Source organism: Megascapheus bottae, chromosome 25 (genome assembly GCF_031878675.1).
Source record: "Megascapheus bottae isolate mThoBot1 chromosome 25, mThoBot2.hap1, whole genome shotgun sequence".
In the NCBI taxonomy this organism is placed as follows: domain Eukaryota; kingdom Metazoa; phylum Chordata; class Mammalia; order Rodentia; family Geomyidae; genus Megascapheus; species Megascapheus bottae.
In genome coordinates this window covers 17,135,482-17,163,155 of record NC_143533.1, presented here as the reverse complement: position 1 = coordinate 17,163,155, position 27,674 = coordinate 17,135,482, and the positions used below count along the sequence as shown (strand labels likewise).

At 45.7% G+C, this 27,674-nt stretch overlaps 1 protein-coding gene and 1 non-coding gene across 3 annotated transcripts; one reads left to right on the top strand and one right to left on the bottom strand.

Annotated features, from left to right (window-relative positions):
- Tipe3 (TNF alpha induced protein 8 like 3) lies at window positions 1–26,333 on the bottom strand. Of its 2 annotated transcripts, none has more exons than XM_090358417.1 (2): window positions 26,135–26,333; window positions 1–1,429 (listed from the first exon to the last, which is right to left on the bottom strand). In XM_090358417.1, exons 1-2 carry the CDS (start codon window positions 26,184–26,186, stop codon window positions 867–869), a joined length of 615 nt encoding a protein of 204 aa, XP_090214543.1. In that variant the 5' UTR covers window positions 26,187–26,333; the 3' UTR covers window positions 1–866. The 2 variants fall into 2 exon arrangements, with proteins under 2 accessions (XP_090214543.1, XP_090214542.1); XM_090358416.1 differs by lacking the exon at window positions 26,135–26,333 and adding an exon at window positions 19,088–19,112.
- LOC150046481 (U6 spliceosomal RNA) lies at window positions 16,337–16,443 on the top strand. Its single transcript, XR_016532641.1, has one exon. It is a non-coding gene; the product is annotated as a U6 spliceosomal RNA (small nuclear RNA).
- Window positions 26,334–27,674: the final 1,341 nt, after the last annotated feature.

Sequence of the window (27,674 nt, the reverse complement as noted above, 5' to 3'; positions counted from 1 at the left end):
TTGTTTGAAGGCTAGGATTTAATTTATTAACGAACCAGAGAAAACAGCACAAAGTGACTGTGAAAGACTAAGAATGACATATAGGGCATCATTCTGCCCAGCTCTCTTGTGTACATTGGAATACAGACTCCCTGTGCCCCTCGGAGATGTAGGAAGGCTTATCCTGTTGGGGGACAGCCTGTGAAATCTCTCCTTGACCCCTCAATCTCTCAAGGAAAGTTTCCTTCCACAGGATCATAAAGCAGCACCTCTAAGACCTGAAATGCACAACTCTTGTAAAACATTTTTTCCAATTCACAAAACATTTTTTCCAATTCACAACTGCTTTTTTTGTGCACACCTTTGGGTTTCACTTTATTTTGTTTGAAGCAGCACACAGAGACAGATCATAAGCCCAACCCATTAGATTCTGTTATTCTTTTCTACTGTGCTGTTTCATGGTCTAGATGTTTACATTTAGGTTTATCCCTCTCACACTTAGAAAATATTAAGAGTTGTCCAACAGCCCCTAGGAGGTAGCAGGCAGGCATCACAGCTCCAGGACACAGAGGACAGAGTGGTAACTGGCAGAGATTGGTGGCTGAATCTATGTCCTCTGGCTTCTGGTCGTGGGTTCCTTCCATTTTGAGATGAACTGAGTTCCTTGAGCTTATTAGGCAGCGTCTCTGATTAGAACACAGTCATTTGGGCTTATACAGACACGAGTGACTTAAAGAATAGACTTCATCATTGAGCTCAGCATCATAGCAATGAAGGGGACAGAACACACAAATCTTGTTTGTTTTGTTGCTTGTTTGTTTTTGCTCTCATTGGACCAGACTGAATGTTAACAACTCGAAAGCAACAAAATCCAAGAGGAAAGCCACTCAAAGGACTTTGTCATCTAGCAATTTATTAATTCCTTCACAAATCCTCTTCAGACTGGGCCTACAGTCTCCATCCAGACTATAGAGGGTGGAAAGGAACTCAACGTTGGCAAAGTGGTTGAAGACATGGTTGATGCGACCGTGGGTCCTAGGCGTCAAGTGTCGCTGTACCAGTTCGTGTACCAGGTCCTTGCACTCGTGCAGGAGCTTGGAGAGCACATTCTTGTCAAAGGTGTATTCTACCTCGTAGAAGCTGACCATGGTCATGGCTGTCTGGTTCAGCTTCTTCCGGAATTTCTCTACAATCACAATCTCCTCCTGGCTGAACTGGTTATTCCGGTAGAGGATCCCAATTTTGATGGCCACTTTGATTAAGTCTTTCATGATCTTATGGGCTTCTTTCTTGTTGTGGGTGTGTTCTTTGGTGACTTTGTAGAGCTCATCGAAGATCTCGCTGCTGGTGTCGTCAATCAACATGTTGGCCACGGTTTTGCTGGCTATTTTGCTCAGGATCTTCTTCTGGGCTTGAAGGGCAAGACTCTTTGAACTAAATACATCAGGACCTACAATAAGGAGAGAAAGAAATGTTGTGGGAGTATGAGAACTGTTCTTCCCATTTCCACAAGTAAAACAATACTAAGTTGAACGTCCCGCCATAGAACAAAAACTCCTGTCTATGTCCTATAGCTTCCCAACTAAGCACCGCTCTAGTCTGGAGACCTTGCTTTTCTCTCCATGTGCTGTGCCCATTCACCCTTGGAATCTTCTAGACTGTGTTCGTCTTTCTGTGGGAAGCACTCTCCCCTCATGCAAGCCATATCTTACTGTTTGGACCTGTCCTATGCATGACTTAACCTTCTCATGGAAAACTTCCTACAACTTCTGTAACCATAGAAACCATACAGTTTTATAAAATTATATGAAGAATCTTTGCATAGCAACAGGAATGCTAACCCCAAGGTCAAGCCTATTTCCAAGGCAGACACAGAGTAGATGGATCATGGAAGTCTACACCTATCCCAGGCTGGCCTTGAATTCAAATGCTGGGATTATAGGCAGGTGCTACCTTACCTGTTTTCCCCCAAGAATGTCAACTTCCTGTACGTCTTATGATTCAAAACATTTGTTCAACACACGAATATAAACCTAAGGAAGATTCTAATGACCATAAGTCTCCCAAGTATTATCACTTTTTTTCTTGCTGAGCATGGTGAAGTATGCATGTAATCTTAACTTTTAGAAGGCAAATCAGGAGGATTATGAGTTTAAGGCCAGCCTAAGCCATATAATAAGATTCTGCCTCAAGGAAAAAACATAATCAAAAAGGGAGAGAAGGTAGCGGTGGTGGGGGGGGAGAGAAAGGAAAAAAGAGAATGGAAGAAAAGGGAGATAAGGAAACGCAAAATGAAAGAAAGGTAGAGAGAAAAAAGGAAAAAAGTTCTTTGGGAAGAAAAAAATTAAAAATTAGGTATTAATTAAAATACATGCTTTTCTGTAAGCCTTTATATAAAATATAATATGCCCCATCAGCTTCTAGAGGAGTGAAGAAACAGGTAGAAAAATGACTTTTAGTGGGACGCAGTGTCTCATGCCTGTAATCCTAGCTACTCAGGAGGATGAGATCTGAGGATCACAGTTCAAAGCCAGCCCAGGCACTAAAAAGTCCATGAGACTTTTATCTCCAATTAATCATTAGAAAACTCTAAGTAGCACTATGGCTCAAGGGGTAGACTGATAGCCTTGAGCTGAAGAGCTCAGGGACAGCGCCCAGGCCCAGAGTTCGAGCTCCACAACCCACAAAAAAAAGAAAAAGAAAACTGGCTCCTAGTCCCCACACCTATATCCTAATACTTGGAACCAGTGGATATCCTTTTTAGGTGACAAAAGAGATGTGATTAAGATGTGATTATCCACCAGACACATGCAATTACAGAGGTTACTATCTATGATAGGAGGAGGGAGGGAGGGGGAGAGAAAGAGGGAGAGAGAACATGCCTGTGCTTGTATGCACACACATCTGTCCATCCAGTGAGAGACAGTGAACTACCAAAACTATGAGAAGGTGGAAGAAGAGGTTGGGGCAACTTAACCGCTACTCTCCAGTAGAAGAGGTCATAAGCCAAGGAATGTGGGGTGGTCCCTATAAGCTCAAAAGAGCAAGGGAAGCCCAGGGGTAGGGCGGTAGCCTTGAGCTGAAGAGCTCAGGGACAGTGCCCAGGCCCAGAGTTCAAGCCCCACAACCAACAAATAAATAAAAGAGCAAGGGAAGAGTTCTTCCTATAGCCTCCAGACAACAAGGAGCCCTGCCAACAATTTGACTTTCAGGCACCTTCCAACCCTCCTAGAAAGGTAATTGCAGTTCATCACTTTTCACTGGCTAGATGGATGCATATGTGCATGAGTTGGTATGAATTATGGGAACCAGCCTGAAGGACTTGTGAAATAATCTGGTCAACAATTAGAACAATTTTTTTTTAGTCAGTCCTGGGACTTGAACTCGGGACCTGGGTGCTATCCCTGAGCCTCTCTGTGCTCAAGGCTAGAGCTCTACCCCTTCTGGCTTTTCTATGTATGTGGTACTGAAGAATCAAACCCAGGGCTTCATGCATGCAAGGTGAGTACATGTACCACTGAGCTACCATCTCAGTCCCTAGAACAATTTAAAAAAAAGTAATACCCAGGGATCTCTGGGGGAAGAATGGGATGAGGGGAGACGCCATAGTTTCGGCATCATACTCATTACTCCTGGTTTAGGGGAGAGAGTGTACTGAGAGATCAGGCCTACTCAGGACTGATCACAACATGGAAACCTTGGATTTACATCCATCTTTCTGCTCAGCCATCTGCACAGGTACCACACGTAAGGGTTCCACTAGAAAGGACATTGGAAAGCATGAGAGTAGCTTTGCAAGCCAAAGACAGAGGTGCTTAGGATCTTTGGTAAGGCCCACCTTACTAGTAGATGTAGACACACGCATACATGCATGCACGCGCACACACACATACACACTGGTGGGGAAAACACCATGCATGACAAGCATTAGCATAAACTTTCTAATTCCTGTATATAAACCTTAGGAAAGCACTTTGGGCTAGTGATAACTCCCCTAATTATGTCTAAACAAAATTTCCCATTCTTCAGCCATGAAAGTTATGGGATAATTATGACATCTCACAATCTCAAAATAGGAAAAAAAAAATTGCGATGCTGCAGCTCATCTGACTAGCACAATGAAACAAGACTGAGGTAGCCTGATGTCCTAAAACCAAGACTGATGACATGGAGAGAGAAGGGAAGATCTGAGAGTAAGTACCCTCATCAAGTTTATAAAGCAAAAAAACATTCCCCAGACTGCTGGGGAGTATACCGTGCAATGGTAATGACCTCGTCTGGGGAGACATGCCAGAGCTAAGTCTGAGCGGGCATTTCACCACGTGGACGAGTCCTGGGGCCAGTGTGAGTCACTGTTTTTTAAGTGCTGTGCAGCCAGACTACAAGTGATGTTTCCATGTCTCTAGAAACTACTAAACTCTTCCCAGATGGTGAAATGCCAGGCTGACAAAGACAAACGGATATTTTACCAACCCGGCTGTGTGGGCAGGAAGAGAGACAGATGAGCGCCTCGTGTAAATAAGGTGCCGAACTTTGGGGGATGAATGGTGTAAATGATTATTGGAAGAAAGAAAGTAAAAAAAGACAGGCTCTGAGCTATCAACTTCCAGGCCAAGAAAGAAGGCTGAGCACATCGCCACTAAGAGGAGGTGGACAAAGGTCAGGATTCCATCCTCTTCCTCAGGAGACTGCAATTCTCCTCTGTTGCCTCCCTAAGGAGAGTGGGTGGGCAGCGAGAACAAAATTAGACAATGGGAAATGACTTGGAAGACTCAGCCAGTGATAAGATCACTCCTGCCAGCCTCGTAAAAGGATGCCCAGTGAGGGAGTTAGCTAAACAAGTGTTTAATGAGCCCTGTCTGTCCAGGCAGGGGACCGATGGAACAAAGAAGGCAGAAGGGGAGGCTCAAGACCGTGAGTGGGTTAGGCCCCTGGGCAGAGGAAGATTAGAGGCAGCTCACATTTCTGGCACTCGGTCACCTCCACGTAACTGCTGGGGGGAGAGGGAGATCTACGTGACTCCTCCTTGAGATGGAACAGACTGTAAAGGACTCGGATTTTGAACTTTCCTAGTGAGCAATCATCCTTTTTCTCATGAGGAGGGGCCAAGAGTCAAAGAGAAGGGTGATGGTGACCCTTCTCCCCCCCCCCCCATTTCCTTTTCTCTGATAAATGAGGACGGGGCTGGTAGAAGAATGTGGTCCTCTGAATGGGGACACCAGGACAAAGGTAAAATGTCTTCTGGAGAAAACAGCCTCTGGCCTCTGCAGCCTCTGGCTTTGGCTCTAGGTTGTCTTTTAAGTGGCTGTGGACACCAGACTGCTGAGGAACCTGAGTGTTTGAAATGCCAGCCCAGCACATTTGTGGTTCCTGGAAAGACTGAATTATTGCCTCTTTTTGGAGTTACATGGTGCAACATTTTCCATTCCTTGTAAGAAAACCTGTTGAAGGTATACTTCTAGAATATGGAAAGAAAGAACATGAGGGCCGGGAGTTTGGCCTAGTGGTTAAAGTGCTTGCCTAGCATGCATGAAGACCTGGGTTCGATTCCTCGGTACCACATACATAGAAAAAAGCCAGAAGTGGTGCTGAGGCTCAAGTGGTAGAGCTCTAGCCTTGAGAAAGTCCAAGGACAGTGCTCAGGCCCTGAGCTCAAGCCCAGGACTGGCAAAAAAAAAAAAAAAAAAAAAAAAAAATCAAAAAAAGAAAGAACATGAACCTGGAGGAAACAGAATGAAATAAAATTGTAAAGAGAGTGGTGGGGCGTCTGAGATAGGGATAAGCAATGATCTTGATTTTCCCACCTCGCACTGAGACATGATGGAAGCTTACCAGGGCCATGAAAAATAGCACTTGTTCCAATGCCTTCCACACTTGAGTGGAATATTTTTTGAGGTGTCAGATTTTTAGAAATACCTTAAAAGGCATCTACAGTGTAACAAGATGGCCAGGGAAGCTTGGAGGGTTTAACTCATCTGATAGAAGGTTAACTCTAGGTTAATTCTTAAAAAGACTTGATTGGGTCTGGCTCTCCCTAATCCCCCAATAGAATCAATTTGCTTGAGTGACTGATAGGAGAAATCTTCCAGGAAGACCTGAGGTCCCTCAGTTTCCCCCCACTTGCCATAAGAAGCAAGCAGCTCAAGGTGAGGTCACAGTATAAACCAGATACCACTTGCATGTACACAAAATGAAAATATTAGAACTTTTTGTTATGTTGCCTTTTTTGAAATCATGAGCTCAGTTATGCTTTACTGTTATCTAATGCACAGCCAATGCTGGACCCACACTCCAAGAGAAGAAAGGAAAGCGGCTCCATGTGGGGCAGGCCTGGGAAGGAATGTTTAATTTCATCATTCAACTTACTCCTTTTTGGTAGGTTTGATTGATTTTTTTTTTTTTTTTGCCAGTCCTGGGCTTGAGCTCAGGGCCTGAGCACTGTCCTTGGACTTTCTCAAGGCTAGAGCTCTACCACTTGAGCCTCAGCACCACTTCCAGCTTTTTTCTATATATGTGGTACCGAGGAATCGAACCCAGGTCTTCATGCATGCTAGGCAAGCACTTTAACCACTAGGCCAAACTCCCGGCCCCCCATGAGCTTCTTTTGCTCAGTGACAGCACTCTACCACTTGAGCCAAAGCACCACTTCCAGCTTTTTCTTTTTATGTGGTACTGAGGAATCAAACCCAGGGCTTTACGCATGCTAGGAAGGCACTCTACCGCTAAGCCACATTCCCAAACCAGTTTGGTTTACTTTGGCATATGTTTATGTCCTTGGCTAAAGAAACTGCTGATTATATCATTCTCACAATACTAACCCTTGAAACACAGACCAATGATTTCACAAGGTTCCTGAAAGAAACCGTCAAGGACTAACGATGAGGGGCTTCACACAAGCACATGTGAACAGGACACTTTTTACGGGCCTTGAGGTATTTCCTTTAGCTTTTTCGGAAAGAGAGTGAGTCACAATAGGATGATGCTGTGTGTTTCCTCTAGCTTGGGAGACTGGGTGGGGTAGGGGATCATTAAAGTCTGTGCGAATCTTATTGTCAGTTAACCACTGGAGAACTGGAAATGGTGCTGTGGCTCCAAAGTGGTAGAGAACTAGCCTTGAGCTGAAGAGTTTACGGACAACACGTAGGCCCAGAGTTTAAGCCCCCTGACCAACCAAAAATCAACCAAGAAATACATACAAAAAGGACAGTCATGATAGAAACAATATTGTGTGCTCATTGAAACATCAGGTAGATGGATATAGCTTTTATTTTTCAAGCAAACTGTGTATAATTCAATGATTACGTGTTGGTTTTGCCTTTCATACTAGCTTAACAGCCAACTCTGAAAAGTAAATGAGTGCTGGGATCCTTTGCCTTACCAGAGCTAATTGAAGCAGATATTTGTGAAATCACTAGGGGATATGTGTGAATTATCTCCAACTTAACAGGTTTAATTTGCAGATCTGAGAGATATTTTTGTCTCACTGTAACAGAAGGGCAACAATCACTGAAAAACAAAACAAAACAAAACAAAAAACAACCAACAACTAGCTACTCAGGCTTAGATCTGAGTACTGCATTTTGAAGCCAGGCTGGTTAGGAAAGTCTGTGATACTTCTAGCTCTAATTAACCACCCCCTCCCCCACAAAAATTAAAAACCCCAACAAACTAGAAATGGAGCTGTGACTCAAATGGTAGAGCTCTAGCCTTCAGCAAAAAAAAACCTCATGGACAGTAAGTACCCAGGCCAGGACAGTATACACACACACACACACACAAACACACACACAAAATTCCCTTAAACAAATCTTTTTCAATACCACCTTTCTGAATAGTAGATTATATTCAGGTGTAATAATTAAATAGAGTCCACTTAGACATCTTTTTCCTTGATGTACATTATGTACAGTAATTCATCAAATCCGTGTAGCAACTCTAGGAAGGAAACACTAATGTCTTCACCATCTCCATAAGCAGCAGCATTTTACAGTCAAGGAAACCAAGTCAAAGAGAGATGAGGTAACGTATCTAATAAGCCTACCATTTAGAAAATGGCAGAGAGCTGGGGTTTACTGTATGTGCCTTGGAGTCCTGTGGTTTAGCCCACTCAGTTTGCATACCAAACCGTAATACACAGGATGACAAATCAATTATTTTAAATGCTTCCTGAATTGCTGCCCACTTTAGAATGGAGATTGATCAGTGTGAGGGTTTTTTTTTTTTTCCCTTTAAGAAGGTGTAATATTTAAGAAAAAAAAAACCACACAAAGTATTTCAAACATAGACAAAACAGAAGATAATATAACAAATACATCTATGACCTTTACCTAGCAGGAGCAATGTGTGTGTGTGTGTGTGTGTGTGTGTGTGTGTGTGTGTGTGTGTGTGTGTGTATGCACATGCAAGTCCTGGGTTTTGAACTCTAGGCTTAAGCTCTGTCCTTGAGCTTTTTTTTTTTTGCTCACAGTTAGTACTCTGCCATTTGAGCCACACCTCCACTTCCAGCTGTTTAGTTATTAACTGTAAAGAAGAGTCTTTTTCCTGCCTAGGCTGGCTTTAAACCTCAATGCTCAGATCTCAGTCTCCTGGGTAGCTAGGGTTACATGCATAATCCTACAGTGTCTGGCTTCAACTCTCTTCTGTATCTACCTCCTTATGTCTAATTACACTTATTGTATGAGCATAAACACATCCATGTTCTACCAATAACTTCACATAAAAAGCTTAGACTTCACATAAAAAGCATCATGCTAGAAGGCATTCTATAAATTTTCAACCTCATGCTTTCAGGAATTATCTAAAATGAATTTATTTTATCTCCATCCTAGTCTCTGCTAATGGACATTTAAATTCATTCCACTTTCTGCACACACACAATACAGCCTTCCAGATTCTCCACCCAGGATGGGCCTGCCAAGTCCCATGAGCCAGGACGGCCACGTGCTCTCTGGCGAGCTGCACTCGTTTTCACTCCCAGCAGTAACTGATGGGTTCCTGGGGTCCTGCTTCCTCATCAACACTTCAAAAGAGTCCAATTTTTAGAGTTTTTTTGTCTACTTGATAGGTACTAAGTAGTAGTTTGCTTTAATGTGTATTTCTCTGATTGCCAGAAAAATTCACTATATTTTTGAGTTTACTGGGCATTCAGGTTCTTCTGTCCTAACTTTCTTGTTCTCATCCTATTCTCCTATCTGTTCACATGGGTTGTGGGTCTTTTTATTTATTCATGGGTAGGAGTTTTTACTTTTTATGGAATCTTACCATCAGTGGGTCTGAAATGTAGCTTTGATCTTTTAACTTCTTTTTTGGTCGGTTGTGGGCCTTCAACTCTGGGCCTCGGTGCTGTTCCTGAGCGCTTCAACACAAGGCCACACAACTTGAGCCACAGCACCACTTCTGGTTTTCTGGTGGTTCACTGGAGATAAGAGTCTCATGGGCTTTCATACCTGGGCTGGTTTTGAACCTCACATCTTCAGATCTCAGCTTCCTTGGAAGCTGGGATTTCAGGTGTGAGCCACCAGTGCCTGGCACAATTTACTCTTTTTAAAAATAAATAAATACCCTATTAGATACTTCTACCATTCTTCTACTGGTTTGTTAGAACCCTGCCTCCTTTCAAGTGTCCACTTTTTAGACATCTTTCTATTTTGTTTTGTTTTTTTCTCTTTTAATTCTATTCTGTTGGTTTATTTCTGAGCACTGGTGGCTCATGCATATAATCCTAGCTACCCAGGAGTCTGAGATCTGAGGATCAAGGTTCAAAGCCAGTTGGGAGGACATGTTGAAAAGGTAGATTGCATCTTTATAAGAATGGCATTAACCTAACCCAACTGTCTGAAGGCTGTGCTTGCTGGGTAAAAGCTGTCCTACAGACATCTGTTAAATGAATGATGGACTCCATGCTTTCGTCAGCTTCCATTTCAGTCTTCGAGGTCCAGATTCTACCTGTCAGCAACCCTTCCTGGAAGGTGGTATGTATTCCCCAAATGCAGCCTGAATTGAATCTACTCAAATGCCTGAACTCAGCTAGAGGTCTACCTCTTACCTTTCACTCCAAGCTGTCTGCCTAGCTGGGTACCAGTGGCTCAGGCCTGTAATCCGAGCTACTCAGGAAGCTAAGACCTGCAGATAGAGGTTCAAATCCAGCCCAGGCAGGGAAGTTCATAAGACTCTTACTTCCAAACAACCAGCAAAAAAGGCAGAAGTGAAACTGTGGCTAAAGTAGTAGAGTGCTAGCCTTGAGAAAAAAACAAAGCCAAACAAAACTAGTACTGGGCACATAGCACACAGCAGATGTGTGCAATTCCCAGGGGCCAGCTTGCCAGCTTTCCTTTCACAAGCTGTTCCTATACCATTCAACCTCTCTCGGCTCAGCTTCATAACTGGGACATCTTCTGCTTTGAGAACCCTGGGGCACTGGCCTTAGTCCTGCCAGCTTGCCTCTTCTGTGGCCTCCCTCCATCATGTCTCTGCTCTCATTTTCCTCTGGCAGACCTCGGCCAGTGCTCACCCCAGGGCAGGCACTCAGCTGGCGATTCTTCCCCAGGGCCTCTTCCTGTACCCACATACCAGGCCGCAGACAGCCCGTCCTGCCAGGCTTAGGCCCCAGCAAGCCATCCTGTGCTGACACAGCCGCCTGAGTGAGCTCTGAGGAAACCTCAGAGTCTGCTCTTCCCACTAAGCCTCACATCCGCGTCCTTCCAAGAGAAGCAGCTTTATCTTTTTAGGCTCACTCCAATGGCCCTGATCATCTGCTCCTCAGATCCAAAGAGGCTTTCAGCCATCCTGCCCCTGCTCATACTGCCTTTGAATAAACTGTCTCCCAAGTAGCACCTATGCCTACCTGGCAGGTCCAAGAGGAAAGCCCCTGAATTATCTGTCACCCTACTATCCCCGACATGTGGTAGGAATGATAAACTTAAAAAAAAAGGTAAGCCCGGCACTAGTGGCTCATACCTGTTATCCTAGCTACTCAAGAGGTTGAGAGCTAAGGATTATGGTTCAAAGCCAGCCCGGATAGGAAAGTCTGTGGCACTTATTTCCAATTAACACCAAGAAGCTAGAAGTAGAGTTGGGCTCAAGTGGTAGAACACTAGCCTGGAGAAAAAAAAAAAGCCCAAGAACAGTGCCCAGTCCCCGAGTTCAAGCCTCAGGATTGGCAAACAAATAAATAGTGACTGCTGGGCAGCCCAGGAGGATACCTATGGAGCTATGGGTTTATTCTGCCCTAGTTTTCACTCCAAACTTGCTAATTGCCACAAGTAAGTCTTTAAAAACAAAACAAAACAAAACTATGGAATACTATTTTATTGTGTAGATCTCTGTTTTTCTTTTATTTTGTTGCACTTAATGGGGCTCAGTGTGATATTTCCAATCCATGTGTACAACAGCACTGATCAAATCCAGTCTTTTTCCATCCACACATCCTTCCCCGCCCTCTAGTAATCAATACCCTACATTCAGGTTGGCTTTAAGGACTATCTCACACTCGAGAGGAAACATGTGGTACCTGTCTTTCTGTGTCTGGCTTAACATAATGTCTTCCAGTTCCGTCCATTTTCCAGGGAACAACAGGATTTCATTCTTCGTCTTTATGGCTAAAGAAAACTCCATTTATGAGCCAGGCTCTGGTGACTCATGCCTGCAATTCTAGCTACATGGGAGGCTGAGATTTGAGGATCATGAGTCAAAGCTGGAGCCAACCTGGGCAAAAAACTCCATGAGACTCTTACCTCCCATTAACCACCAAAATGTCAGAGGTGGAGACAAGATATGGTGCACAGCCCCCAGGGCCCAACTGAGCTCTACTACTTGAGCACTAACCTTGAGGAAAAAAGCTAAGGGACAGCACACAGGTCCTAAGTTCAAGCCCCAACACTGGCACAATGGGAAGGGAAGAAGGAAGGAAGGGAAGAAGGATATACATATATACCACGTTCACTTGATAGCTGATTCTCTATCTTGGTTTTTGTGAGTGATGCCCAATACACAGGGCAGGAGTAAGATAGCTGGATCCGATTTTCGTACTTTCAGGTTTTTGGTTTTTTTTTTTAATCTCCATCCTGGTCTTTACAGTGGCTAAACTACAGTTTCTCATAACCTTCAGGACACAGCCAGACTCTCTAGCACAATGTAGGCCAGGCTGTTGAGCTGATGATATGTCTTTTGGTCACTTTCTACATCTCTGAGCTCTTGACTTGTGTCCACATTCTGGTATCACCTGTACCAGGTGTATCTGTCATGCCTGGGCCCTCTGTGCCTTTGCACATTTGTGTCCAGTATTTGGAGCCCTCCCAACAATTGTTAACCTCAAAGGCTTCACTTGGAAAACTTTTGGGAGATTTCTCTACATAAAAATCCTCTGTCCTCGGGCTGGGAGTTTGGCCTAGTGGTAGAGTGCTTGCCTAGCATGCACGAAGACACAGACTTGATTCCTCGGTACCACATACATGGAAAAAGCCAGAAGTGGTGCTGTGGGCTCAAGTGGTAGAGCTCTAGCCTTGAGAAAACCCAAGGACAGTGCGCAGGCCCTGAGTCCAAGTCCCAGGACTGGCAAAAAAAAAAAAAAATCCTCTGTTCTCAAGCATATTCCTTTCACTTCATAGCATGATCCATCTTCTGTTAATCATCTATTAGCTGGATGAATGACTTTGTCTCCACATTCCTTAAGGGCAGGAATCCTGACCCACAGTCAGAGATTGAAACAGAATGTCTGTTATATGAATGAGGATCTCTCAGTTCTAACCAGGACTGAAATGCATTTGAACTCATATCAGGAACAATAAGGACAACCAGAGCTGGCATATTCTTGACACTGATACTTGCTTCCTTCAATTGGACCCTGGGGGGCAGCACACCATATCTTGTCTCCCGGGAGAAGGATCAAGGAGAGGGACCAGAGTTCCCATATTACTCCTTAGGCTGACCAGCAAATATTCTCCCTCCTTTCTCTTTCCTTTTCCCTTTTCCTTTCTCTTTTCCCCTTCCCTCTTTCCCTTCCTTCCCTCCCTCCCTCCCTTCTTTCTGTTCATTTTCAAAGAAATACGGTACCTTTGTTTTTTAAAAAGTCAAATCATGGGTGGGAAGCATGGCCTAGTGGTAGTGTGCTTGCCTAGCACATATGAAGTCCTGGGTTAGATTCCCCAGAACCACATACACAGAAAATGCTGGAAGTAGCACAGTGGCTCAAATGGCAGAGTGCTAGCCTTGAGCAAAGTGTCCAAGGACAGTGCCCAGGCCCTTATTTCAAGCCCCAGGATTGGTAATAAATAAATAAATAAGTAAATAAATAAATGTATGTATGTATGTATGTATGTCAAATCATATCCAGATGCAATGGCTCATGCCTATAATTCTTAGCTACCCAAGAAGCAGAGATCTAGATGTCTGAAAATGACTGAAAAATTCATAGAATGGCATCTCAACCAAGTAAAAGCTGTTCATGTTCATCTATGTCCGGGAACAAGGTCCCAGCCAGCCTGGAAATAAACAGGAGACTCTATTCCAAAATCAACTAAAGTGAAAAGCTAGGAGTGGTATAGTACTTGCCTAACAAGTACAAGGCCATGAGTTCAAACCCCAATATTCACAAAAAAAAGAAACTAAATCATTCTGTCTTACAGAATACAATATTAATATGCAATATTACAATATCAATAATACAATATGCCTCACACCAGCATAATGGCACATATCTGAGATCCAGGCTATTTTGAGAGGCAAAGGTAGAAGAATCACGAGATTGAGGCAAGGTCAGATAAAGTTAGTCAGACTCAATCTTATAAGAAAATTTAAAAACCAAAAAGCTGGGAGTAAAGCTCAAGCAATAGACGAGTAAGTACTTGTGTAGTATGTCCAAGACCCTGCGTTTAATCCCTAGATCATCTCATCTACCCAAAGGCACACAACCATCACAGTCAGGTGCTGGAGGCTCACACCTGGAATCCTAGCTACTCAGGAGGCTGAGGTCTGAGGATCAAGATTTGAAGCCAGCCTGGGCAGAAAAGTCCCCATGAGACTCTTATCTCCAATTAACCACTCAAAAACCAGAAGTGGCACTGTAGCTCAATTGGTAGAGTGCTAGCCCCGAGCACAGCCCTGAGTTTAAGCACCCCCCCCCAAAAAAAAGATACAATATTTTGGATCCTCTTCCTCTTCCTCTCCTGTTGTGAGGCTTGGGCACTGTGCCTGAGCCCTTTTGCTTAAGACTAGCACTCTACCACTTTGAACCACAGCACCATTTCCAGTTTTTAGGTGGCTAACTGAAGATAAGAATCTAATGGACTTTTCGGCCTGGCTGACTGCAAGCTGCAATCCCCGTATCTCAACCTCTTCTGTAGCTAGGATTATAGGTGTGAGCCACCAGTTGACCAGTTTCTGACACACTTCTCAGGCTGGCTCCTTAGAAATAGAACACTTAAACTATTTAGCTATTACATTTTTTTTTTTGCTAGTTGTGGGGCTTAAACTCAGGGCCTGAGCACTGTCCTTGGACTTTTCTCGAGGTTAGAGCTCTACCACTTGAGCCACAGCACCATTTCCAGCTTCTTTCTATGTATGTGGTATTGAGGAATCGAACCCAGGTCTTTGTGCATGCTAGGCAAGCACTCTACCACTAGGCCCCTAGCTATTACATGTTTATAGTGTTAGATTTTTATTTAATTGACTTCAACTTTCTGCTATAGATGGTGAGAATTGAGCTTTCTTCCCCATTCATTTCTCTTTCCATTTTCCAGTTAGTTCTCATCAGCATTTAATTACATCACACTTCAGAAATTATATTACTGTGATTTAGATACCATTCGTAGTTTAGTCATATTGAGTTCTATGACTTCATTTTGTTTCTTATTTATATTATTTTCCTAGGAGTTTAAAACTGCTTATTTATTTTGTGGTTAGCTTTTTGTCTACAGCTAACTCACAAAGTTCTTAGCAGTATATAAAGTTCTCAGCCAACTGACATTGGCTCACATCTGTAATCCTAGTTACTCAGGAAGCTGAGATCTGAGGAGATCATGAGACTCTTATCTCATATTAACTACCAAAATGCCAGAACTGGAGCTATAGTTCAAGTGGTAGAGCACCAGTCTTGTTTGGAAAAAACTAAGAGACAGTGCCCAGGCTCCGAATTCAAGCCCCAGTATCAGGGGGAAAATAAATCCACCCTGTGAGTCTAAAGCATTGTACACACTACAGTCTAGTTCTTTTTTTCTGCCAGTCCTGGGCTTGAGCTCAGGGCCTGAGCACTGTCCTTGGACTTTCTCAAGGCTAGAGCTCTACCACTTGAGCCTCAGCACCACTTCGGCTTTTTTCTATGTATGTGGTACCGAGGAATCGAACCCGGGTCTTCATGCATGCTAGGCAAGCACTTTAACCACTAGGCCAAACTCCCAGCCCCTACAGTCTAGTTCTTAAGTGTTGCTCTTTAGCCTGTCACAGTAGCTTAGACTTGTTACTCTTCCTGCTGTAGCTGGAGTGTGCTTGTGCTACCCTACCTAGCTACTATTGTTGAAATCGAATTTTGTGACCTTTTCTTGTCCAGGTTGGCCTAGAATCACAATACTTATGCTCTTAGCCTCACACATAAACTGGGATTATAGGCATGAGCCTTTATATCTAGCTACTGGTTGAGAACTTTTTAAGTAGTTTGGCCTGAAACCATGATCTTCCTGATCTCAGCCTTCTGAGTAGCTAGGATTGCAGGCGTGAGCCACCAGGACCCGGCTGAATTCTTTTTCTTTTCCTTTTCTCTCTCTCCACCTTATTTTCTCTCTGTATTAGGAATCAAATCCAGGGCCTCATGCATGTTATGAAAATGCTCTACCACTAAACTATATACCTAGTGTTTTTTAACAACAAAACCAGACAAAGCACCAAGGATGGCTCAGAAAAGACTTTCCCATCTCTCCGTGAGCCTTCATCCTTGAGAGGCCTGGGTTGGAGGTTTGGGGGAGCTCACCATGCTTGCTGGACTTGCTGTACATTATTCTTGGTCAATACCTGCTTTCTCCAGAAATTTACCCCTGTATTAGTCATTCACCTCGGAGGTTCTCTGATCTCTTCTTTGAAAAAACCCACACTGGTCAGTCACAACTGTGAGTAATAAGATGGCTTCTTAATAAGGGAACTGCTTTCCACATAAAAAACTAAGAGTATTGTGTTTAAGTGTGAGGAGATAATATCCTGAAAGCTGAAAATGCATAATAGTCTATGATTTTATATCTAAAAAGGGTAAAAAGTTATTTTTCATAACATAAGCCAAAAAAGTAAATGTACATAAAATTCAGGCTGGTAGAGAGCCCTAACTACTAAGGGTGAGAGAGAATAATTTAGAAACTGGGTTTGGATGCTGATAAATGTGCTTGCTTTGGCAGCCCAAATACTAAAACTGGAACGATACAGAGAAGATTAGTATGGCCCCTGTGCAACGATGACACACAAATTCCATAAAAAATAAAGTGTTTGGGCCAGGAGTTTGGCCTAGTGGTAGAGTGCTTGCATTCCATTCCATTAAAATAAATAAATAAAATACTGATAACTTTGAGTCTAGCTGTGACTACCTTTCTTTCTAGCCTCCTGACACAGCTGCCTTTGTTCTGTTGGCCTGAGTAAAATGGGGTTCAAGTAGATCGGTAATAAGGAATTCAAGGAGCTGGGCAGGGCCAGAGACTTACACCTATAATCCTACTTAGGAGGCTAAGGATCACAGTTAGAAGCCAGCCGGGCACCAAAGTCTCACAGAAAAGTCTGTGAGACTCTTACCTTCAATCAATTACTCAGAAAAGGCTGGAAGTGGTGCTGTGGCTCAAGTAGTAGTGCACTAACCTTGCGCAAACGTGGTTGGGGACAGAGCCCAGGCCCTGAATACAAGCCCCAGGACCAGCCCAAAGGGGCAAAAAAAGTATATGGCCAGGGAGGCCGGGGGCTGCATTCTAGCTACTTAGAAGGCTGAGATGTGATGACTGTGATTTGAAAACAACTAGCTGACAAATCTACCAGACTCTTATCTCCAAATAACCAACAAAATCTAGAAGTGGAGGTGTAACACAGGTGGTAGAGGGCCTGCTGTGAACACCAACAACAAAAAAACTAATTCAGAACTTGGAGTCTAGGAACATGTGAAAAATATTCTTATTACAGAAATTGTTAGTAACTTATCAGAATTTAATGGTGAGGGAGAGATTGATACAGGCTGGATCTTGAATTTAAGGTCTCATGTTCTTACTTGGCTTTTCCAAGGTGGGCATTGATGGCTCATGCCTGTAATCCTACTCAGAAGGCTGAGCTCCCAGTTCAAAGCCAGCCTGGGAAAGTCTGTGAGACTCTTATCTTCAATAAACTATTCAGAATAGGCCAGAAGTGGTGCTGTGGCTCAAGTAGTAGAGCACTAGCCTTGAGCAGAGAGGCTCATGGACAGAGCCCAGGCCCTGAGTTTAAGCCCCAGACTGGGGAAAGTGGGGGGCGGAAAAACAAACAAAAAAATACCCACAATGAAAAAGGCTCATTTATAGTACTTAGACCAGAGGGCTGGTTGGTGTAAGAACTAAATGCCATAGAATCAAGTAATTGAATCCCTAAAACAGTATAAGGACTTGATTAACATAAAATAAATAAGAGAAATATAAAATATCACAGAGGGACTGGACTCTGGCTAGCAAAGACCAGTTTCCCAGTTTTATTCCTATTTTCTTCCACAGCTTCTTAGCACGATAGTTTTACAGAGTTTTAATCTCTTAGCCTTTCCTCTCCAACTTTCGTTGTAGTTATTGTGGTATTAGGGCTTGAACTCAAGGCCTGAGGACTGTCCCTTACGCTTTTCACTCAAGCCTAGCATTCACTTAAGTAGTCTTGAGCCACACCTCCATTTCAGTGTTTTTGGTGGTTAATTGGAGATTAGAGTCTCATGGACTTCCCTTCCCAGGCTGGCTTTGAACCACAATGCTCAGATCTCAGCCTTCTGAGTAGCTAGGATGACAGGCGTGTGCCACCAGCCCTAGCTGATTTTCTCAGTCTTCTCTAAAGGGAAGCAAGGAAACAGGACTCAAACATGGCGAGCAAAAAGTGCTCCAGAGAGCTTTATCCACTCCATACCCTGTTTCTTTACCTTCCCAGCAGAACTCACAGGCCCCAAGTTACAAACGGGACATTCAGGCTCATTAGCAAAAACACTTCCCGGAAATTCCTGCCTCCACTAAAGAAAATATAAACTGGAATCTCCATGGAGTAGCGTATGGCTAAAATGCTTCCTTTTCGGGCCACAACAGCTCCCAGCTAGTGGATTTTACTTTTGAAACAGAACCTAGCATTAAGCTATAGTCCCTGTGGTTTCTCCACAATTGAACAATATTGGACACCAAGTATCTGTTTATCCATCTGTCTGTCCCTCTCTCCCTCTTCTGGTTTCCTCCCCCTTTCTCCCTCTCTTTTTCCTGGAGAACAGAATTACAAAGCCCTGGTTCCTATTAGGGTGTGTCTAGCACTTTCTGTGCTGCCAAACCTCCCATTTTTATAGTCTGTACACTGGTAGATTTTCCATGAAGAGGCTCAAATTTATGCCCAGGCAATGAAGGATGTTTAGGAAATCCAAGATGAACGTGAAGTCTGTTCTGAAGCAGCCTCAGAATCTGTGCCGAGCAGTTGCCCAAAAAGAACATTTTTGATGTAGGAGAAAAAAAAAAGTAATGTGCTTTTATGGCTTAATATATGTGGTGTGTGAGGGGAAGGCATTCTTATATCTTTTTCTAGGGGGTTGTTAGAGGAAAGTTGCATTCTATATCCTTATTTCGGGGGAGTTGTTAGAGAAAATACATTTTAAAATCAGTCTTTCCTTTCTTCCCTCTTTCCTCTTCTCTCCCTTCATTTCCTTCCCCTTCCTCCCTCTTCTCCTTCCTCCCACCCTCCTTTCCCTCTTTCCCTCCTTCCTTCCTTCCCTCCCTCCCCTCCTTTCCTTCCTTCCCATACATTCTCTCTTTCCCCCCCCCTCTCTCTCTCCCCTCCTCCTCCTCCTCCTCCTCCTCCTCCGTCGTCGTCGTCGTCGTCTTCTTCTTCTTCTTCTTCTTCTTCTTCTTCTTCTTCTTCTTCTTCTTCTTCTTCCCTCTTTCCTTTTTACCTTCTTTCATCTGGATGTCAAAACCAGGACTTTGCACCCAGGGACCGAGGAACACAACAACCTTGTTCATATAGTGTCTTCCTAGAGAAAGCACATGTGGATTCTGGTGGGAGCCAATGGTAACAGTGGCGGAGTGCGATCCAGTTAGAGAAATGTGTCAATGGAAAGTGTGACTAGAACTGCATTTGGCTGACAAATGAAAAAGCAGGTGCCATATATACATATATATATATACATACATATATGTGTATATATGTATATATATAATATTTTTAAAAGAGGAAAAATAATGTAGGCAACAGCCTTCTATATACACTCACACGCTCTCTCTCCCTCTCCAGAGGCTTTCCCACGACAGCAAACCATGCTGCACCCATCCTCCAGACCCTACACTGTTCATTGCTGGTGTGGGGCTCAACTCTACCATCTCTGGGAGGTTTTCTCTTCCTCCACGCTGCTGACAGCTCGAAGGCATATCCAGTTCCACTGCCATTCATCAGCACTGCACACAGCGCTTGGGAACACTCAGCAGACTGCCTGCCATTGTCTCCTGGATTGCGGAGATTCATGTTGGATACAGAGCTATCTAGAATGGCTACTTGAATCTAGCCATCTTGACAGCCCTAAAAAGGTTTTAGGTACTTTTACTGCTTTGTCGTCTCCTGAACTTCGCAAGCAGACTGGGCCACTGTCCCTAGCGGAAGTCCCCTGCGTGCTGTTCGGGGCGGGTGTTGCCGTGGACCCTCCAGGTTCCCTTTGAGGAGTGGAGGGTTTTTCTCCACAGGCTGTGGAGAGTTCCCCCTGTATAAGCTCTTAGCTGAAGGGGCAGTCACTCAAGAACACATGTTGGAAGGTCTATGTCTATGACCATTCATTGTGGGATACCAAGGATGGGCCCCTCACCCCAACTCTGACAATTCTGAAGGGGCGTTTGACTTCCAGAGCTCTCTGTGGACTGGAGGAGGCTGTGCAGAGAGCTGTGTCTCGGCGTGCATTCTTCTGCCCATCCAGCTCCTTCCCGTTCCCCTTCCTCTTCTTTTCCTTCTCCTCCCTTCCTTCTTCCTTTCTCTTTTCCCTTCTCCTCCCTGTCCCCCCTTCTCTTCACTTCTCCCTTATTCCTTCTCCATTCACTTCCCTCCCTTCCCTTGCACCCAAGAAAAGTTCCTATCAACCTCTGCATGCTGTCCTCCACTGGAGTCTGCCTCTTGGGAAGCAAACTACTAGCACTATTTATCTGGTGAGGGGCTTATGGTGATATCTACACGGTGAGGCACATGGATGGTGGGCAGGTGGGTGACAAGGATGAAAAAGACTCAGCCCTTGTCCTCAGGGAGCTAAGCAATAGTCCCGCCCAGGAATCACCATAAAATACAGACCAGCAAGTGGCCAGGTCAAGGGAGAACATAAGCAGAGACCCGGAGAAGGGAAGTCAGGAGTCTCCATGCACTGCCTGAGGCTGTGCTTACTTGTGCCTGTGTCCTGCTCTTCCCATCCAAATTCAAGCCCTGGGGGACGGAAGAGACTGTGACCTTATTTCCTAGCAGAGTCCAAGAGGGTGCAAGAAATCTTTCATCACAGGAAATCCAACCCAACACTGCAAGAAGGATCTGGAAAATTGGCTTTACAGGCCACGTTTCTGGCCACTACTCTGGCCCCTTCAGTGCAAACCCAATATGTTCATTATTTTATTTTATTCATTTTTTTTTGCCAGTCCTGGGCCTTGAACTCAGGGCCTGAGCATTGTCCTTGGGTTTTCTCAAGGCTAGAGCTCCACCACTTGAGCCACAGCACCATTTCTGGCTTTTTTCTATGTATGTGGTACAGAGGAATCGAACCCAGGTCTTCGTGCATGCTAGGCAAGCACTCTACCACTAGGCCAAACTCCCAGCCCCTCATTCATTTATTATGCCCACAAATTCTCAGAGACATAAATGAGAGATGAGGTACTGACCATTGGAGCAGCTACAGCTCATTGTGTACACATTTTGGGACCAACAAATAGAACTTTAATCATCCCCACACCACTCCTCCCTCCCTTGGTCAGTCCATCCATTATGAATCTGTTGACAAAGAACCTTCAGTAGACTAATAAGAAATGTGGGAATTAACAAGTCCCCAAATTTCACACTTCCTCAAAACCAATGCACCTGCAGAGTTTAATCTCCAAAGAGGAAAAAGCCCTTTAACCAAAACATCACTGCCAAGCGCCTAAAAGAAAGAGAGGGCTGCCAGGAACATTTGTGGGGAGATAGAATCTGTTTCCTGTCCTTTCTCTCCTTCAGGACTTTGCCCTGATACTCTGCCCTCACTCCAGCTCAACAAGCCACTCAATGTGTCACGGCTCTCCATCCCTCTCCTTTTCCTTTCCTTGCCTTAGTACAATCTGTCACCAACTTCTGTTGTTGATTTCTCCAAAATGCCATTTAACATCCTTCCTCTCTTGCCTTTCTTTAATATTGTAGAAGTAGAGGCTTGCAGTCTCGGCAAAACCTACATTCATCCATCTCTGCCAGACATATTTTGAAATCGCATCTTAACCATCATAGCAATTTTCTAGAATCAAGTTTTCCTTTTTTCTTTTACGCTAGGACTAGGACTTGAACTCAAGTCCTCATGTTCTTGCTTTGCTCAAGGGAAGCACTCTTTCACTTGAGCCACACCTCCACTTCTGGCTTTTTGCTGGAGATAAAAGTTTTTTAGATTTTCTTGCCCAGGCTGGTTTTGAACCATAATACTCAGATCTCAGCCTCCTGTGTAACTAGGACTAGAGCTGTGAGCCATTGCTGCCTTTTCTACAGCCCCTAAGCAGGCATAAGTATGCACCACCAGCTTGACAGCTGTTCACATTATTGTGTGTGTTGGGAGCTCGTCTGCCCTCAGTTGGGTTGACTATCGTGATCTTCCAAGTTTAAAAGGGGAAAACAAAAAGCTGAGAATTCAGAGTGTGGCTTAGTGGTAGAGTACTTGCCTAGCATACACGAAGCCCTGGGTTCAATTCTTTAGTACCACATAAACTGAAAAAGGCGGAAGAGGTACTGTGGCTCAAGTGGTAGAGCAAAAAGAAGTTCAGGGACAGTGTCCAGGCCCTGAGTTCAAGCCCCAGAACTGGCAAAAAGAAAGAGAGAGAGAAGAGGGGGAAGGAAGGAATGAGAAAGAAACAAGAAAAAAAGACATCTCTAGCGTTTACTCCCCTGATATTCCTTATGAAAGACTCTTAATCACTCCACTTAATACACCAGGCTCTAGGATTTCTGAGCGATGGATGGCAGGTTTGCCAAAGGGAAGACAGCCAACTTGGGTCTCTGGAGTGAATCCAGTGTTCCATAAACCCTGCCTCTTTCCTAATCATAGAAAGAACCATTAAAAAAAATGACAGAAAGCCAGAGGAGAGCTGCAGGCAGCAGAATGACACAGAAGAATTGGCCTATGCTTCCTGAAAAAAAAAAAAAAAAACAACAGAAAACCCCAAAAACATCTATATTGAGATTAGTCTCACTTTAGCCCTCTCCTTCTACCCTCTACCATCACAACATGCTGATCAATGAAAAAATACACACCTCATCAAGTGGGGAGATCTTTAGAGGAGTCCTTTGAAAAAGGATCCAGGAAAGTATGAGTGGTTTATGGAGACTGTCTCACTCTTCTGCCAAAAGGGGACCAGGAATTTGAATGTTATGGAAAAATGTCAAAGGGAGAAAGGTGCTAGGTGCCACTGGCTCACATCCGTAATCCTAGCTACTCAAGAGGCTCAGATCTGAGGTTCACAGCACTAAGCCAGCATGGTCAGGCAAATCTATGAGTATCTCTAATTAACCAGCAAAAAGCCAGAAGTGGCTCAAGCTTTAGAGAGTTAGCCCTGAATGAAAAAAACTAAGGGACAGCATTAAGGACCTGAGTTCAAATCCTAGTACTGACCCATAAATACACATACATACACACAGAAAGAAAGAAAGGAAGGAAGAAGGAAAGAAAAGAGGAAAGAAAGGAAAGAAAGAAAGAAAGAAAGAAAGAAAGAAAGAAAGAAAGAAAGAAAGAGTGAGTTACTCCTATGTTTTCTGCCATCCAGAAGGGGATGGTTTATGGAGTTGGGAAAGCAGAAGAAAAGAGAAGAAAGGGAATTATGTGCTTTTTTCCATTGGCAGGAGAAGGAGCCCCTTCCATCTTTACCTTCACAGGTAGAGAGAGGGTCTTTGCTAGGCAACTTGTCCTTTGGGTGAAAACAGAAACCAAATGTCTTTTCTAATTCCAGAGTTTTAGTCTCTTAACCTTAGGAAGGAAATCTTATGGCTTTTTCACAGGTTCAAATAGGGAAGAAATTGCAGGTATCTCAGCTACCTGTAAGGTAGGTAAATGTACATACACACTCACCTAGAAGAGATACAACCCAGATGCAGGCCAAGTGTCAATCCTTATGGATAACATACTTGTCATTTAAACTTACTTGTCAATAAGAATTTCCATTTGCTGGGAGTGGTGACTCATGCCTGTAATTCTAGCTATTCGGGAGGCTGAGATCTGATGATCATGAGTCAAAGCCAGCCCAGGCAGACAAATTAGGCAGACTCTTATATCCACCTAACCACGAGAAAAAAAGGCAGAGGGCCAGGAGCGTAGCCTAGTGTGCTCGCCTAGCATTTATGAAGACCCAGGTTCAATTCTTCAGTACCACATACACAGAAAAAGCTGGAAGTGGTGCTGTGGCTCAACTGGTAGGGCTCTAGTCTTGAGAAAGCCCAAGGACAGTGCTCAGGCTCTGAGTTCAAGCCCCAGGACTAGCAAAAAATCAGAAGTGGAGGTATGGATCAAGTGGTACAGCATCAGCTTTGAGCCCAAAAAGCAAAGAAGAGCACAAGACCCTGAATTCAAGCCCGAGTACGAGGGGGAGGGGAAAGAAGGGGTAAGGGAGCGGGGAGAGAGAGACTGACAGAGACAGAGAGAAAGGTTTCCATTTGACAGGATGTAATCAAAGCAAGATGGCAAATTAGCATCTAGTTTTGAAGCATTGTCACAAGGGAGAATACTTGAAGAGTGAAAATAATGAGTGAGCCTAAATGCCATTTAGCAGAACAGCTCATGACATTAAAATAAATGCTCACGTTGTGAGATTCAAGCCCACGAAGAAATGTCTGTAGGAAACATTAAGGTGCAAACAGCTTTTAACAGGTCCTGAGAGCTGACTGCCTCATTCTTCAGGTGATCACATTTGCTGTGAGCTGTGCCAGAGGCTTCTTTGCACACAAAGGGACATAAATATCTACAGGCAGGAAGACAGGGGCAGGCCAGGGGAGACAACTTAAGGGTGTGAGTTTTCTCTCTCCTCACACCCAAGTACCCAGGGTTCTGCAGTTTCTCTTCCCTTCTTCCTTCTCTTTCCTCTTTTCCCTATTTCTCATCCCTTCCTCTCCCTCAGCCTCTGAACCTCTAACAGCACATTGCTACTCACTGGGATTTTAGTATCAATGCCTCCAATCCTATGAGATCAGAAAGACATTGAGATACACACCAACACCTACTGGAACTTTTGGTACCCAAGGAGATGATCCACCAGCCTCCTGGGAAACAAAATCTCCATCCTGCCAATCACAGGCCCAGGGAGACATGCAAAGGGCTCTGCGGGGATGAACTGTATCCTCAAAGATGGTCTCTGTACACAGACACAGGGATCCTCCCACAGGCATTGGGGGCCATGTCACCTCCCTGTCTTCCAGCCTGAGCCCTTTCTGGCTACGCGGGAGGGTGACAGTCACAGGGGCCAAGGGCCATGGTGGAACTTGAACTTAGGGCCTGGGCACTGTCTCCCTCTGCTTTTTCACTCAAGGCTGGCACTCTACCACTTGAGCCACGTCTCCACTTTCAGCTTTTGTGTGTGTGTGTATCACTGGAGATTGGACTTTCCTGCCCGGGCTGGCTTTGAACCTCAATCCTCAGATCTTAGCCTCCTAAGTAGCCACTACCAGCTCTGGACAAGCACAACGTTTAACCTCCCCACCTGGTTACAATGGAAATAGAAGCAGCTCCTGGTTTGGGGCTGTGTGGATGGATGGAAGTAACAGGTAGGGCCCTGTCCTGTCTGGTTCTGCAACCTTTCTCTCCTACACCCACGCCTAGACTTGACCAGGCCTCCTGTCTCTTGGCGCTTGGGAAGACTGGGGACCAGACTGGGGCTTCGGTCCCAACCAGGAGGGTCCCACTGGGCAGTCATAGGTCTGCTAGCAGGGCTACCTTCAGGGCTGCGCTGAGTTGGGGAGATGGGGGGGGGGGGTTGTCAGGGGACCCACGAGAGGCGGGAAGGCAGTGCGGGCTGGTGGAGGTGGGCAGAGCCTGGCATAGGTCTCCCCCCCTCCCAGCCCACCCAGCCTGTGGGTGGGAGAGGCGGGAGAGGAGGCGGATTTCTCTAAGGAATCATCAGCCTAACGCTTTGATAGCCATCGACTGTGGGAAGCTCCTGAAAGGCTGGGCCGGGGCTGTTTGGGGTTCCCCTCCAGGCACGGGCGGGCACTTCTGCAGCCTGGGGGGCCGCAGCTCAGGGTCGAGTCCAGCCGGCTCCACGCGGGGTGTGTGTGTGGGGGGGGGAGAGGACATGCTCTGTCGCACCCCCCTCCCTCCCCTCGGCTCCCCATCCCGATCGGACCCGGCCGAGATCGAGGACCCGGGAGGGCGCTCGCAAAGTTACTTCCACACGCAGCGAGCCGCGTCACCACCTCCTCCTCGGCAGCAAACGACGGGACGCGGGGTTCCTCTCGAACCCCAACCCGGACCAGGCGACGACCACCCCCGTCCTCCTCCCCCCCCACCTCCCGCCCCCGAGCCAGCTGCGGAAAACCCGCAGCGGAGGGAGCCAGCCGTCCCCACGCACCTCCTCTCCCTCCCTCTGCGCGCCCGAGTGCAGGGACGGGGTGCGGGGAGCCCCCAGTCCCGGCCTGGAAGCGCGCGATCGGGCGGCTCCGGGTCGGCCGCCTCGGTCCGGGAAAGCCTCGGTTTCCTGCCCCGACCTCCCCCTCCCCCCCGCCGACCTCCCAACCCGCGGCCTCAGCCGTCCCCGTGTACCTGCAGCGGTCACCGGCTCCCCCTCGCTCTGCTCCCCGGAATCCGAATCCATGCTCCGCGGCCGCGCCCGCCCGTCGGCGGGACGCTGGGGGTCGGCGTCCAGGCTCCGGCAGCCGGGGAGGCTAGAGTCGCTCTCCCCGGCACCCCCACGTCGAGGCTGCGGCCAGGGGCGACCGCCGCCTGCCCCCCACCCACCCCGCTCCCCGAACCCCGCGCCCGCCGGCCGGTTCCTGCGCGCGCGAGGCGAGCGCGGGGCGGAGGGTGGAGCGCTGTCTGGAGGGAGGGAGGAGGGGCCGGAGCGCCCGGCGCCCCACAGCTGCAGGCCCGAGTTAAGTACCCAGCGCTCCCTCCCCGCCCCCACCCCCGGGAGGGGTGTCGCTCCTCCCCCCCATCAGGGGAGCTGCGTGGCGAGGTTGGCTGCGACAGCCAGCCAAGCCGAACCCCCCACCCTCCAGCTTGGGGTGTGGCCAAGTTTGCAGGATTCCTTGGGTGCCAAAGCGACTCGACCAGTTATTAGAAAAGAAGTTTCCAGTGCTGAGAGTTTGTGGGGGTGCTCGGAGCTCTTGGAAGTGGTGGAGGAGGAGGGAGGGGGGGGGGAGGAAGAAATAACTCTTTCACATAGGGATGTTGTGTGGAGTAAATAAAATAATGCATGCAAGACCAGCAGCTCCGGGCCTGGCACCTGATGAGGAAGGAAAGCAGCTCACAAGTAGGTGATGCCAGCTGGGATGGTTTTACTACTATACCAGTCCTGGGCGGGGCAGGTGGGGCCATCCCAGCTGGGTGCTCTCCCGGAGCTTGTCCACCCAAGGTTAGAGCTCTACCACCTGAGCCACACCTCCTCTTGTCTTTTTCTTTTTTCTTTTTTTTTTTTTTTGGCTGATTAATTAGAGATAAGAGTTGTCTGGCCTTCTGAGTAGCTAGGATTACAGGTGTGAGCCGCCCATGCTTGGCAAGAATTGATTTTTAAAAAATCCTTTCCTTGGAGCTGGGAATGTGGCCTGGAGGTAGAGTGCTTGTGTCGCATGCATGAAGCCCTGGGTTTGATTTTCCAGTACCAGCCACATAAACAGAGCCGGATGTGGTGCTAAGTGGCACAGTGCTAGCCTTGAGCAAAAGAAGCCCAGGGACAGTGCCCAGGCCCCAGGACTGGCAAAAAAAAAACAACACAAAAAACGGGTAGAGTGATGAATTCTATCATCACCCCTTTTCAACTTTCTAAAAACAAAATCACACCCCCCAAACCTGTATTTGATTTGTTAATTTATTTACTAATTAAGAAACTGAACTGAGGGTAAGTAAAACCTTTGTTGATAATTTTTGATTACACATGTTCTTTTATTATCTCCCTTGAAATTACAGGCTCCAACAGTCATGTAACCTCAAGCCAACTCCAGTGCATGGGCACTGTGCAGCAGAGACTGTAAGCTATTGACTGCAGGAGAGAGAAATCAGGAAGAGAAAGTCTAGTAAGAGGCACCATTTAGTGCGTATTCCCTGGGTGAACTATTTTGGTTTGGGTTTTGTTTTTGTTTTTGTC